Source organism: Rhinolophus hipposideros, assembly GCF_964194185.1.
Source record: "Rhinolophus hipposideros genome assembly, chromosome: 1".
In the NCBI taxonomy this organism is placed as follows: domain Eukaryota; kingdom Metazoa; phylum Chordata; class Mammalia; order Chiroptera; family Rhinolophidae; genus Rhinolophus; species Rhinolophus hipposideros.
In genome coordinates this window covers 4,924,161-4,939,340 of record NC_138047.1, presented here as the reverse complement: position 1 = coordinate 4,939,340, position 15,180 = coordinate 4,924,161, and the positions used below count along the sequence as shown (strand labels likewise).

At 40.6% G+C, this 15,180-nt stretch overlaps 1 protein-coding gene and 1 pseudogene across 2 annotated transcripts in view; one reads left to right on the top strand and one right to left on the bottom strand.

Moving 5' to 3' along the window:
• DHTKD1 (dehydrogenase E1 and transketolase domain containing 1) overlaps nt 1-15,180 on the top strand; it is a 42,623-nt gene that overhangs the window by 23,507 nt on the left and 3,936 nt on the right. Inside the window, exons 7-15 of the mRNA XM_081053334.1 lie at nt 149-347; nt 2,114-2,426; nt 3,304-3,388; nt 3,883-4,022; nt 8,840-8,990; nt 10,048-10,154; nt 10,917-11,081; nt 13,302-13,384; nt 13,729-13,898. Of these exons, the coding sequence (XP_080909460.1) occupies nt 149-347; nt 2,114-2,426; nt 3,304-3,388; nt 3,883-4,022; nt 8,840-8,990; nt 10,048-10,154; nt 10,917-11,081; nt 13,302-13,384; nt 13,729-13,898 (1,413 nt within the window). The remainder of the gene's footprint in view (nt 1-148; nt 348-2,113; nt 2,427-3,303; nt 3,389-3,882; nt 4,023-8,839; nt 8,991-10,047; nt 10,155-10,916; nt 11,082-13,301; nt 13,385-13,728; nt 13,899-15,180) is intronic.
• On the bottom strand, nt 6,879-7,430 carry LOC308501205 (large ribosomal subunit protein uL22-like; annotated as a pseudogene). Its single transcript has one exon. The product of its transcript is annotated as a large ribosomal subunit protein uL22-like (transcript).

Here is a 15,180-nt window from a genome sequence, read left to right as displayed (position 1 = left end):
ACGTGTGGGTTCTTAACAAGCAACCCCAACTCCCTGTGAGGATGTAGGCCACCCCCCACCCCCACCCCACGCATACAACAGGACTTGGCGCTGGGCTTGTGTCAGCTGGGTAAACTGGCCCACGTCATCTCGGTCTTCTCTGCCTCAGGGAAGCTTGTGGGCTGTGCCGTCATCCACGTCAATGGAGACAGCCCGGAGGAAGTGCTCCGTGCCACACGACTGGCTTTTGAATACCAGCGCCAGTTCCGGAAGGACGTGATTATTGATTTGTTATGCTACAGGCAGTGGGGCCACAACGAGCTGGATGAGCCCTTCTTCACCAACCCGGTCATGTACAAGATCATCAGGTACAAGGATACACCTTCATGAATATGCCCTCTTTCCTGCAGTGTTCACATTATGGTTTTTATTAGACACTCTGAGGTAGGGTGACCAACTTTCCTCGTTTGCCCGGGACGTGAAACTTTCAATGCTAGAACCGAGACAACCCTAGGCAGACTGGGATGGTCCCCGTATTCTTCAAACTCTATATATTTCCTCGATGAATAGACAAAGGGGCAACTTAACCATCCTACGTAGCAGATGGGAATAGGAGGGCTTAGGCAGAGCCTTGCCTGAAGTCACTTAATATGGCAGTGACAGGATCAGTGACAGGATCAGAAACAGGACCTCCACGATCCAATTCTGCAAACTATAGATGGGGACCTAACTTTATGTCTTGGTAAGAGGTTATATAATAGATTTTAATGACTGTCCAGAACTGTTATCCAATATGGAAGAAACAAGCTATAAGTGGCTACTGAACACTTGAAAGGTGGCAAGTCCTGATGGTGATGTGTGTGAGTGTAATCCACACACCAAATTTCAAAGACTTAACCCTGTTTCCCGAAAATAAGACCTAGCTGGACCATCAGCTCTAATGCGTCTTTTGGAGCAAAAATTTATATAAGACCCGGTCTTACATTAGATAAGACCGGGTCTTATTTTACCATAACACACATTAGAATTGATGGTCTGGCTAGGTCTTATTTTCGGGGAAACACGGTAGTACGAAGGAAAGATGTAAACTATCTAAAAAGTAATTTTTATATATCATTAGATATAAAAGTGACAATATTTTGGATAGATTGAGTTAAATATGTGATTAAAATTAATTCCACCTGTTTCTTTTTACCTTTTCTAGTGTGACCACTAGGAAATGTTAAATTCCACACTGGCTTGCATTATATTTCTGTTGGAGAGCAGTGAGTCTGAAGGTTAATGTGACAGAGGAATATGTCACTTTGGAATTTCCTTTTTACATGCTAGAAAGTAAAATAGATCCCTCTTCTGTACCTTGTTTCCTCATAGACTTAAATTAAAGCAGAGAAATAAACTTGGTGATATTTTATGGGCCTTTCTGGTCATAGGTAGCAGATGGCTCTTGGAAGAACAAATCTGGATTCTCTATCTCTGAGCTTAGCAGCTGAATTACTTGATGTACCTCCGGGCCCCATTTAAAAAATAAATCTATCCTGCCTACCTCTTACTTTTGTCAGGATTAAATATGAGAATATATCTGAACAGACTTTATAGTTTAAAAGTTTCATACAAATGTTATCATTATTATAAAAACCAGGTGCTGAGAATGTACAGGATTCTTGCAGCCACCTGAAACAGATGTCGGCAACTTTGGATTTAACCCTTTTTTAAATAATGGGGTGCCAAATAGGTAGACAATGTAGGTCAGGCCTGTAAATCACCATCCAGAGTTTACAATTTGTAGAAAAACTACCATGAATTATTTCTACCTGAATGTAGACAAAAATTTATAAAAATAAATTTGTTTTCTCGTGCTTGCCTGGACAAGGTTTTTACTCACCACTGCTTTTTTTTTGGGGGGGGGGCGAGAATCTGTTGGAATGAAAATCCCATAACATACATGGACCATTTTCAAGTGAATAATTCAGTGGCACTTAGTACAGCGCTGTGCGGCCACGTCCTCCGTGCAATTCTAAAATGTTTCCTACGTGCCTTTTTACAGCGATGGCACTCTACAGCACCTTCGACAATGACCGTGTGTGTCTCTTTGGTTTTACAAAGCAGATTCTTTTCCCCCCTCTTTTCTCGACAGAGCCCGAAAGAGCATTCCAGACACATATGCAGAGCACCTTATTGCCATTGGATTGATGACCCAGGACGAGGTGTCAGAAATCAAAGCCTCCTACTACGCAAAGTTAAATGACCATTTAACGAACATGGCCCATTATAGCCCCCCTGCCACTCACCTGCAGGCCCACTGGCAGGGTCTGCTTCAGCCGGAAGCTCACATTTCCACCTGGAACACAGGTGTGCCCCTGGACCTGCTGAGGTTTATTGGCGGGAAGTCTGTGGAGGTGCCCGAGGAACTCCAGATGCACAGTCACCTTCTGAAGATGTATGTTCAGGTAGGGGCGCTGACATCTCCGGGTGTGACGTCTTAGTCCTGTGCAGCAAAGGGCTTGGTGTCGCTCTGGGCGCGGGGTTGCCTATCTCACTTGACAATTCACTTGTTTATTGTGTGTCATTAGGTTCTAGGAACCTCCTAGGACTGCTTCAGTACAGTAAATTAACTCAGAATTTGTCTACTTCTTTCCTTTTTTCCTTCCTTCATACATGTTTGATACATTACATATACTTCATGCACATTATCAAAAATACAGCAATACAGGAATGCGTGTTTTGATTTTTCTGACTAGTGGTTAGAAAACACTTTCATTCTTTTGGGTGGCTTAAATAAAATAAATACAAATCAACACACATACACCTGAAGTCGACTATCTAGACCCTTAAACCAGTTGAGATTTTACACATTGTCTCATGTTAAATATGGATGTGACAGACCGTCCCGATTTGCCTGGGACTTAGGTTTTAGTGCTAAAAGCAGGAGAACAAAGAGTTCAAGGTCTTCATCTTTCTTAAACCTGAATAAAGAAACTCTACTGTGAGTTATTTTTAAAACACTGGCTTCATTTATGGGTTTTTATTATAGGTAGAGAGACTATTAAAACAAACGATGTACTCACTGTCCAGCTGAAGAAACAGAATAGTATAAATACAGTTCCGTCTCCTCTCATTCATCCGCAGGTTTAACCACTAAGTTGAGCACCTGAGTGTTTGCCTGTTATAAAATGTCATAGAATTGCTACCAGACTCGCATGTATCCTTCTTCACTTAATGTTTTATTTAACATTACTTATCATGTTGCACTGCATTTTTTTGAATTCTGGGGAAAAGAATATGGACTCTTAAAAGTTTTCTTTTTCCTCCCCTTCACTTTCACAGTCCAGACTGGAGAAGGTGATGGATGGAACCAAGTTAGACTGGGCCACAGCAGAAGCTCTCGCCTTGGGCTCATTACTTGCTCAAGGTAAAACATTTCTGTTTAGCTGCACAGCTGGCAGGGAATGGTTTATATGACGTTTGTTACTCTGTAAATCACAAAAATCTGTGATCTCTGCAGATTTTTGAGTTACAACTGCCTCCTATTGTTTGACTAGAGAGATTCCAAAACATGTTATCTTTTCTTACTTGACAATGTTGTTTAATCTTAGTGTGACTCATGTTGACAGCCTTCATTAGAGAATAGAGCAATTATGCTTGGAAAACAAAGAGCTCAGGGCCGGATGCATTAGAAAGATATTCTCCTCTAAAAATTGTAGGGCAAATGATGACTCTTCATTCTTGTACAATCTCACCTTGACTACAGACTTTTGGGCAGGGATATTTTAATAAAGATAATCTATTATCCGAAGGGAAATTCTCAGGATGAGCTGATGTATAAAAAGTCAGGGTCACCATGTCTTACCATTACTACATTATTTATGGCAATCTGGATTTTCTTTTCCTTCTTGCTTGCTTAAGGTTTTAATGTGCGTCTGAGTGGCCAAGATGTTGGCCGTGGAACTTTTAGTCAACGGCATGCAATGGTGGTTTGCCAGGAGACTGATGACACCTACATCCCCCTGAACCATATGGACCCTAATCAGAAGGGATTTCTAGAGGTAGGATGTTTTATTATCTACTATAAAATCCAGATGCTGATGATTATAGTGACAGGATTCTGGAAGCAAATAGAAACAGATGTTGGCAACTTTGGGTTCAATGCTTTTTGAAGTGTTGGAATCCAATAATATACTAGCAAGCGGATTCAGTTATTTTTCTCTGGCTACTTAGCTATAATCCTGTAAATGTCAAATGGATGTTTCCTTTGTCACTCAAAAATTGACATTATAATCTATATGTGGCTGGATTCATTAAATAAGCCAAAGATGTAAGTAAGTAGCCAATATTTCTTCCCTGTTAAAAATAAAAGCCATTTCCTCAGGTTACTTTATTCCCTAAGGTTTAGTAGGCTTGATAAACATATGTATTATGTATGTTCGTGTGCCAGTCACTGAGATATACTTGTTAGAGTCAAAGGTACAGGCTGAGTCTTTTCATTTTTATCTCTCCAACAGTCAGCATGTGCCTGGCACATGATGTTTATTATAATAAATTATCCTTTAAGGTATGATTAGTGGCATGTCATCTTCCTTTGACAGCCTTTTGTTTGAGAGTAAAATCTGGAGTTCACTGATACTCAATATTTATTTAAAAATTCACGTATCTAAAGTAAAACTACAGGAAGATTACTTAAAGGACATACAGCTCATCTTTTCTTAAAGTTAGTTTAAAGTCCACACCTGGATTAAGTCAGATTGGTGATGTAGATACTAAAATGTTTAGTATTTCCCCATCCCACCAATGTCTCTTATTGAATTGCGATTTGATATATGGTATCAGTTACCTTTAAATAGTACTCTTTGAAAAGCCCCAATTAAATGCTTTGTCTCTATTATCAGGAGGCAAGGTATTATCTAATACATTTAATAGATAATACGTGATATTATCTATTATAATACCATGTTTTTTAATACCTGGGAGGAACTCCTGCTTGATCTTGGTTTGTCTTTCTTGTGTGCATACTATGAATTGTGTGACTGAAGAGCATTTCCTTATCAATAATGACAATAGTAAAATCAGAAAATAAAATAATGAATATATGCACTTTTCAAAAAATGTATATAATGGCTTCTAGGAAAGGGTTAGAGACCATTGTAGCCTTAGTAAAAGTGAGTAGGTGACTGGGTTATGTCTTTCCCCAACTCTGTTCTATTTCTCAATCTTAATTTCTCTTCTTTCCCACTACTTAGGTTTATACCATCAAGTTATATATTATGTATACGTACAAGTCATCTTAAATACTTTTTGGAATAAATAAAAACATTAACAGATTCAAGTAAATAAGATATGCAAGTGTACAAAGTACAATAGAAGGAACAGTTAATCTACTGGGGGAAGTCAGGAAAAGCTTGGGGGAAGCCAGATTTCAGCTGGCATTTGAAGGACATTAGGAGTTACCTATTTTAATACATTTAGGGAGAACATTTGAGGTGGACACAATAGCACCGAAGAAAACTGAAGTAAGAGGATCTGATGTGCCCAGGGAACTACAAATAGCTTCATATGACCAGAGGTTAAACTGCAAAGTGGATACAGGAGTGAAAAAAAGGAGACAGGCCAGACAGAACTACCAACATTGTGAAAGACTTTGAGTATTATCGAAAGGAGAAACATGGTGGAATTTTGAACAGATGAGCTGATTTGCATGTTAGATCACTCCTGACAATACTTTGGAAGCCTAAGATGAAAAAAGATGAGAACTCAGGACAATTTCTAAGGAGGCTTCTCAATCATCTAGGCAGAAAATCACAGGGACCTGAAGTAGGGCAATAGCAGTGCAGATGGAAGATGGGGCCAGATATGAGAACTATTCAGGAAACCACAGCTTATGGGACTTAGTGGCATGTGGGGTGTGAAGAAGAAAAACTAGGCTTGGCTATCTCCTAGCTTCCTGACTCAGACACTCTCACCTGATGGCACTCACCCAGAGAGTAAAGGAGAGAAAACAGGTTTGGTAAGGAAAGATGATGGATTTAGTTTTGGACATTTGACTTAAAGACAGCAGAATGACATAGAAGTTTCTATCGGGCAATTAGGTATGTGTATCTGAAGTTAAGGAGCAAATCTGTCTTGAGATACAGATTTGGAAGTGTTAGAGTATAGGAGTGTATGAAACCACAAGGGTGGGAGAATCCCCCAGAGAGAGAGCAGAATGAGAAGAGGGCCAAGGGATGGGGTCCTGGGAAAAACAACATTTAAGGGGCTGGTGAAGGAAAAGTATTTGCCAAAAGAGCATCCTGGAAAAGGAGGAGAATTGGAGTCCCTGTGTTACTGAACTCAAGGAAGGATGAGTCAGATAAGAGGAAGAACACCCCGGTCATTGGATTTGGCAACTGGAGGGTCAAGGGTTGACCGCATGGAAAGCTGTTTTTTTTTTTCCCCTTTGGCTATCCCTTTATTTTTATGTAGAACTATTTTAGTGGAGTGGTGAAAGCAGAAACTAGATTATACTAGTTGAAAGGTAGACAGGAGTAAAGGAGGTGGAGACAGTGGATTAGATCATTCTTTCTAGAAGCTTGACTGTGAAAGGAAGCAATAACTGGAGAAGACTGGTCAACGGAATATTACTAGTTTAGGTTTTAAGCTTTTGATTGTCCATCTGCTGAGAGGAGAAAGCCAATGAGGAGAGGTTCAGAAAAGAGAGTTCGGTGACGAAGCCAGGAGAAGTGGAAGAGGGATGGATTTAGAATATGAGTGGGTTTGTCAGCGTTGGGAAGGAAAAGAGATGAGGAGGGAGGCCGATGACCGGCAGAGGTGCAAGGGAAGTGGCCAGTCCAAACCCCATTTACAAAACGCTCTGAGAAACATAACAGTCTTTTTCCCCCACTTCTATTAGCATTTATTTGTTGCTGAATTTACTCCCAGGCCGTAAAATTTTGTTTCTTCAGTTTCTTCTGGGAGATCTTTTTCTTCTGCAGCCTCCTCTTCTGGTTTAGGGACCATCTGCTCTTTCTCGGTGAGCATCACCTCAATGTGACAGGGAGAGCTCGTGTGTGGGTTAACCTGCCCACGAGCTCTGGTAAGTTCCGCACTGCATCTTGGGAGCTTTGTTCACTGAATGTGCTCAGTGACCAGACAGTCTACATGTAAACCCTTACATTCAGCATTACTCGCTGCATTTTCAGGCATGTGCAGCAAAAATTTTGTAATTTTTTTTGATCACTGACCCTGCGTCCAACCCCACTGTTTGGCCTGGGCACACCTCCTAACTCCACCGTTGTGACAAAGGAATGGTACACGTTGCTTCTGTAATGTGACATCCTTCAGATACTTGGTGGCTTTTCAGATATGCATATCCTTGATGGCCTTGGCAGTTTTACGAGTGTTCTTGAAGTGAACACAAAGATCTGGACCTCTCGATTGACATGATTTGTGGGGTTCTCTGGGTCAGGTGAATAGTGAACCATTTTCAGAGTTCACCTCAGGTTTCTTACGGGAAGAGGAAGCCGTAATAGTCCTTTTAAAATTAATGTATTATATCGATATAACTGAAATCAAAATAGAAATCAGAAAAGACAAATTAAGCATAATCCTGCCATGCTAACAAATCATCTATTTTCATTTTCTGTTGTCATTGAGTGCTTATACATATAAACCATAAATTTTTATAGTTGTAATCATCACAGAGTTGTAATTTTTCTATAGAGTTTCTTTAAAAAATAAAAGCTTTATTGAGATATAACTTATAGAATTCAGCCTTTCAATGTGTACAATGAAATGGTTTTTAGAGTATTCACAAAAAGTTGTGTAACCGTTACCACTATTTAATTTCAGAACATTTTTATCACCCCAAAAAGAAATTCCGTATTCATTAGCAGCCACTCACTATTCCTTCTTCGTGCTACCTCAGTCCCTGGCAACCACTAACTCACTTTCTGTTTCTATTGATATGCCTAGTGTGGACTTTTTATAAAAACAGAATCATACGACATGTGGCCTTTTGTGGCTGGCTTCTTTCATTTAGCATCACGTTTTCAAGGTCCATCCATGTTGTAGCATGTCAGCATTTCATTCCTTTTTCTTGCCAAATAATATTCTACAGATACGTAACTTTCAAAAAATATCTTTTAGAAAAATTTTGAAACAAGCACAAAATTACAAAAAAGTTGGATGTAGAATGCAAAAGGAACTTTTTCTCATTCTGAAACATGTGAGACATCATGTTGGAAGCATCAGGCCCTCACCGTCTATTTCCTACAAAATAGGACATTCTCCTACATTACCATGATATCACCATTCAAGTCAGGAAATGCACACTGTGGCATGGCTGCCACCTGGTCCTCACACCCAACTCAGAATCATGTTGCATTTAATTGTCATGCCTCTTGAGCGCCCTCGGAGATGTAATTGTGTATTCTGCCTTTTGTACCTTAATGTATCATGATGGTACTGTGGTCTCTTATGCAAGGAGGGTATTCGAATGATGGATTCTAACCAAAGGTCAGCCTTTGGGGGATCATTTTCCCCCTTTGTTTTGGGGCATGTTTTAAAAAGCTCATATGTCACAGTTTTACTCTCAGGTCCAAAGGCGGGTCATCTAAGAAGTGAATTTTGCTTACCCATGAGGAAAACCTTCAATGCCCATATTCCAGCCTCTTTCATCTCTTCCTCTCTTTGTCCCGACTTCCCTATACACATCCCTCATAGAGGGCATCGAGCTCCTTTCTCAAAGGCACGGAGAAGATTAAACAGAGCCCCTCTCTACACCCTTCCGCCCTCTTGAGAGATTGCTGTAAATGGGAGGCTTCTACCTTTACTGACTCCTGTGGCAGCTTCCCTTGCTGCACAGTGTCTCTGTCCCCTTCCTGTGCACTAGGTCAGCAACAGCCCACTGTCAGAAGAGGCCGTCCTGGGATTCGAGTACGGCATGAGCATCGAGAGCCCTAAGTTACTGCCCCTCTGGGAGGCTCAGTTTGGGGATTTCTTCAATGGCGCCCAGATCATCTTCGACACATTCATCTCCGGAGGTTGGTGTTGTCACATGGGTGTGCAGGGGCCACATGGTACCGGCCTCATGGGGACAAATACATGAAAAGGGGCCATAGCTGCTTACGACACCCCTTGTACCACAGCCCCTTGGGAGAGTTGGGGGTTGCCCTTAACCCACTGGGACATGGCTGCTTTCAGCTCATTAAATAAGTGGCTGGAGAGTGGGTGCCACTCAGCGGCTATGCAGAGAGCACCTTCCCGTCTGCGGGGCAATGTGCCTGGTTGTGGGGAGCAGGACATGGACCTGCCAGCTCCTTGGTGGTTTGACTTGCAGGTCTGCTCTTGGGGTTTGTTGAGTGGCTATGGAATGAATCCCCAGTAGGCGAAGATGACATAGTGAGGATTTGTGATCAGAGTGAATGGCAGCCTTGAAAATCTGCTTCCCTCGATCCAGGGACACTCATGTATCTGAACGTTGGGAGCTGTACATCTTTATTATATATAATCACCATTTATAAAATATAGTACCTGCTTCCTGTAACAATTGAAACTATATAAAGTAGAAGTCTGAGTGTCCCCCAGGCTCTCACCCCATTTTGGGGGGCAACCGCTCTTGGATTTTGAGTGTGCACTGCACCTCCTTCCCATGGTTGTTTCTCTGTAACTTTGTAGTGTGAGAAAGAGAAGTGCCTTAGGCAGACTAGACGGTGACATGTCCAGCAACTGTTCCTCAGCTTGAGGACAGAAGCAGGTGTTGTCAGTGGTGCTATGAGGAACGATAGGGGTTGCCCAGTCCTGGCAAAAATTATGCCCGAGATGGAGTCAGAGTGGCCACACTGTTGCTGGAAGCCAGATGTTCACCATTGAGTTTGTCTTCTATTTGCTAAAGCCCAGAGCACGTGTGACTCTGGGGTTTTGGCTGGTAGGATGGACATTTTTCTCCCAAGTATGGGGTGGCAATGCTAGAGAGTCCCTGTAATGAAAACAGTGTTAGGGGCTCAGGCAGCAAACTCACATTTGTTCTGCTCCCCAAGTCACGTCAGACTGTTTGTTCCTGCCTCATAGAAGCCTCACTCCCTCCCTCTGCTTTTCCAGGAGAGGCCAAGTGGCTCCTCCAGAGTGGCATTGTCATCCTCCTTCCGCACGGGTATGATGGGGCTGGACCTGACCACTCATCTTGTCGCATAGAGCGTTTCCTGCAGGTAGGTTCAATGGCTCCTGGATTCCCAGTACTGTTTTCCTGTTTCCCTGGTGCTTTGAACTAGGACTGCCTCTTGTGGATACTTTATGTGCACCCTATACTGTCAAGACATTGTAGTATTTGAAAGAAACACATTCAATGCCTTGGAAGTGGCAACCTGGCAGCCCCACCGCCTCCACCGAGCTCTGTAGGGGCTTCTGCTCTTGATTTTGCCTTTATTTATCCCCCTGGGTTGCCTACTCACACCCTTTCTTCTAGCTTTTCTCTTCACTGCTTGTGGGGTGGGGTTAGGAGCTATGCCTCAGCTTTCTATCCCACCAGGATCTTCTGAGATTTAATTCCTTGCTCTTAACTTTTCAACCTTGTTAGCTGCTGTGGATTTTGTTTTTGTCTTTTAAACAAACAAACAAAAACAAACCAAACTATAATTGTGCTTATTTTATTAGGAGAGTGGGATTCTGACAAGGGTTTCCTTCCACCATCTTACTCCCAACAGTGATCAGAATCTGTATTTTTTAAAAGATCACCTCCAGGGGCTTCTTGCAATCAGTTGTGTTTGGGAATAATCGTGTTCAAATATGTGGACTCAGGCAGATGGAGGAGTCATCATACCTCTCCTCTGTTAATTCTTCATAGGCTGTAAATTTACCTTCTAGTATGTTCTATAATGGCGGGAAAGTCTTTTCTCCTTATTGAGACCTTTGGCAAGCATATGTCATTATGATTGAATGCGATGATCTGAACGTTCTCCTTTCTCCCCCAGATGTGTGACAGCACAGAGGAGGGGGTGGATGGAGACACAGTGAACATGTTTGTGGTACACCCCACTACTCCTGCACAGTATTTCCATTTGCTCAGGAGACAGATGGTCCGGAACTTCAGAAAACCCCTCATCGTTGCTTCTCCGAAGATGTTACTCAGATTCCCTGTAAGTAGAAAAAGCTGGTTGGAAGCCTTTGTCCTCTCATCATTACCACATTTTCCTGTTTTCTGTATCTCATTATACTTCTAAGGTACAGAAACGTCGTTTTAGTTTTAGTTGGCTTTCTCTCTCTCTCTCTTCCTTCTCCCTCCCTCCCCAACCTTTTAAGAATAACTATAAATATAGATAGCTCTCAGTTTCACTGTAATGAAGTAGATACAGTCACACTGGGATCCTGATCTCAGCAGAAATAATTTTTTAGAAAGAGTTGAAAAGTCCAAATGATCTAGGCACTACTATGTTACTAATAGCAAGTTGGGAATTTGGACTATTTTTATGTAAATGAGTGGTCTTCTTCATTGACTTTTATTTAGATTTTTTCTCTTAAATGATTTATCACAGGTAGATTCCTGTTTCAATATGCATATTATAACCATGTAACTATTGCCACAGTTTTCAAAGTCCACTTTTTAAAAAGTGTACATTTTCTCTTGATTTACCTGAACTAAGTATTAAGTGCACAACATGCTTTTTAAATCACACAAATATACTAATTTTCAAATGGCAGAGTTCAAGGTAATAAATACTCGTCAGCATTTACTTGTCCCATCTTCTATAAGTTATTTTCAGTTTTATATGAGAGTCTTAATTAGGATTCACATTCGGAAAACTTGCATTTACTTGGACACTACTACTGCAGTGAAATGTCACTTAGGATTTGGCTGGTCAAGACAATCTTGTGCTCCTCACAAAGGTGTGAGAGCGTAGACTTGAAAAATCGAGGGTGTCAAGGAAAATTGTGATTGATCTGCTGTCACTGCATGTGTGTTTAAGCCCCGCCTAGCATTTGGAGGGGGTACGGAGACTGTCACGGTCGGCACTTGTGTGACCTTGGAGTGAGCACCTCCTTACACTTTGTACCCCAGGTACCTCACCGGCCTCACCCTAGTTCTGACTCTGCGAATCAATTATGAATGTCATGAAATTAAGTATAATGTATGTATGTTATCAAGTATTAAGTCACCTATTAGAAATTTTACTGAGAATCTCTTTTGCTGTTTGAAACAGAATAAGAGTTCATATTCTGGACATAATATTCCATCCCTGACCCCAAGTCTGATATATAACTTATCAAATAAAAGAGGCCTTATTAGGGAGCCTTAAAAAAATATCAACAACTATCCTATAGATTTGCAAGTGAAAAACTACTCTTGTTAAGTAGTCAAATATTTTCATTAAACATATGTCCTTTTATTAACTGAAATGACTATAAACATTATTGAATTCTGATTTCCTCCTAAAATTTGATTATTGGTATAAGTGATCTATCAGAATATAAGTCAACTCTTTTTTTTGATGGCCTATTGGGAGATGACTTCCCGTGTGGCAAACATGACTCGGGGCTATGGGAAGTTTATTGAAATCCCACCCCAACTTCCCACCCAACTCTGAACTGCCCTAGGAAGTGGGGACTGACAAAGGCTCTATTTCAAATGGAGAAAGATGACATGTTATTTAGTCGTAAGAATGGCTGGGTAGTTAATATTAATTTTTTAGGTTATATCACAATGTCACACAGCATTAATGTGCTGCCCACATGGCCTACTCAACGTGCCACAGCCCCATTTGGGACTAGACTGCAGGGAAACTAACTAGATGATGGCAAAGGGGGTCAAATCCCCAACCTCGGTTTCATCAGTTTGGTGCTCTAAGTTCTTTGCAACAAGTGTTTATTTAAATTGAGCTCATCACTAAAATTTCTTTTCATCACAGAAATATTCCCATATTGTTCCTACTTGTTCTGACTGAATAGGTTTCACTCATAAATTATAATCAAACACTTAAAGACAGAAATGATTGCCCTAGCTTAGCTTTTTTGATTCATAATATACATTGTATAAAATGTTGTTTGTAATGCCAAAGTATTAAAATGTGCTTTTTATTGGTAATAAAGGTGTATGATCAAATGAAATTTTGATTCTTAAAACTTTATTATGGCGCCAGACAGAAGGCTATCTTATGTTACCGCAGGAAAATAATTTCATTCTGAAGTATTCAGAACTGATACTTTTTAGAAAGCTATTGTATTTATTAGTGCATATATTTACTTACAGTCCTAGGCAAGAGTTTCGATACTATTTCTTGGTAAAGATCCCTTATAAGTAAAAGCATCTTCAACTCCTTCCCACTGGTCGGTAGATTTGTGGCTTTTTCCTCCCTCCTTAGGCAGCTGTGTCAACTCTTCAAGAAATGGCACCAGGAACGACATTCAAACCCGTCATTGGTGATTCATCTGTGGATCCAAAAAAGTAATTTGATATGTATCTCTGTTTTCATACTCGGCAATAGAATTTTAAAACGAGCTCCTGTTAAGGAACCCAAAGTGACCCAAATCTCCACTGTCCTGACATAAAGTCCGTTAAATCGGGGGGTGGGGTGTGGGGGTAGGAGTTAGAATGTGCATGGAGAATGAAATTTGGAGGCGTGTGTTGCTCAGGAAGACTTGCCAGGGTGTCGCAAATGACTAAACCCAACGACAGAGTCCCCCGCCCTTCATTAGTGAAGCATTGAAATCTGTGTGGTCTCCTTTTCGCCTGGTACAATTCTTTAAGGTATTTCTCCCCCACTCCACTGTCCGTTTTCTACACAACAGCGTTAAGAGTCTAGTGTTCTGCTGCGGCAAACACTTCTATGCCCTGCTGAAGCAGAGAGAATCTTTGGAGGCTAAGAAGCGTGAGTTTGCCATCATCCGAATAGAGGAACTGTGCCCTTTCCCACTGGACTCCTTACAACAGGAGATGAGCAAATACCAGCATGTTAAAGGTAAAGGTCGTTAGGTTGCTTCGCTCTTCACACACCTGAAACCTATTTGAACTCTCTCAAAGGAAAGGAGGTTACGGGGGCAGGGAGAGTTATTAGAAAATTTCATCTCATGGAATCTGGAGATAGGAAAATAATACTGCTAGAGCCAGTATCCCTGTCTTTTTTGGTCTTTCTTTCAGTCTCCCCTTCTCCCATTCAAGACTTCTAATTTCTTGGGCGTTTGGAGGGAATCGATGCTATACTACCAGTTATGATAAATCAACTATAATTGTGAAAGACAAGCCTTTTCAGCAACTGGGGCTAGAATAATTGGATGTCTTTATGTACCTTAACTTATGTACCTTAACCTTAACTCAAAATTGATCATAGACCTAAATGTAAAATGTAAAGCCATAAAACTTCTAGAAGAAAATTTTTGTGACCTTGGGTTTGGCAAACAGTTCTTAGATATAACGCCAGAAGCATGTTCCATAAAAGAAAAATTAGACTTTATCAAAATGAAAAACTTTTGCACTGTGAAGGGTACTGCAAAGAAAATAAAAAGACAAGCCACAAATAGGGAGAAAATATTTGCAAATAGATATCTGACAAAGGACTATCCACAGTGTTTAAAGAGTTCTTAAAATTCATCAATAAGCACATATATAACCCAATTTTTTTTATTAGTTTCAGGTGTACAAAAATGACATAATGATTAGACATTTACAACCCCTCACAAAGTGATAACCCCAACAAGTGTACTACCCCTCTGACACTGTACATAGCTATTACAATATCATTGGCTATGTTCCCTATGCTGTACTTCACACTCCGTGGCTATAAATTTTTTAAATTATAGTTGACATTCAATTTTATTTTATATTAGTTTCAGATGTATAGCACAGTGGTTAGGCATTTATATAATTTATGAAGTGTGGTAAGTCTAGTACCCGTCTGATACCATACATAGTTTTTACATTATTGACTATATTCTCCATACTGTACTTCACATCCCTGTGCCTATATTATGACTACCAAGTTGTAGCTCTTAATCCCTTCACCTTTCTCACCCATCCCCCAAACCCCTTCCCTTCTAGCAACTATGTTTGTTCTCTGTATCTATGAGTCTATTTCTGTTTTGTTTGTTCATTTATATAATCCAAATTTTTAAAGAACTGAATGGGCAGTTTACCAAAGAACCAGGTGGCAAATAACCATATGAAGAGATGTACAACATAATTAGTGATAAGGGAAATGCAAATTAAGCCAAACTGAGATATGGCTGCACACTTATTTGATTGGC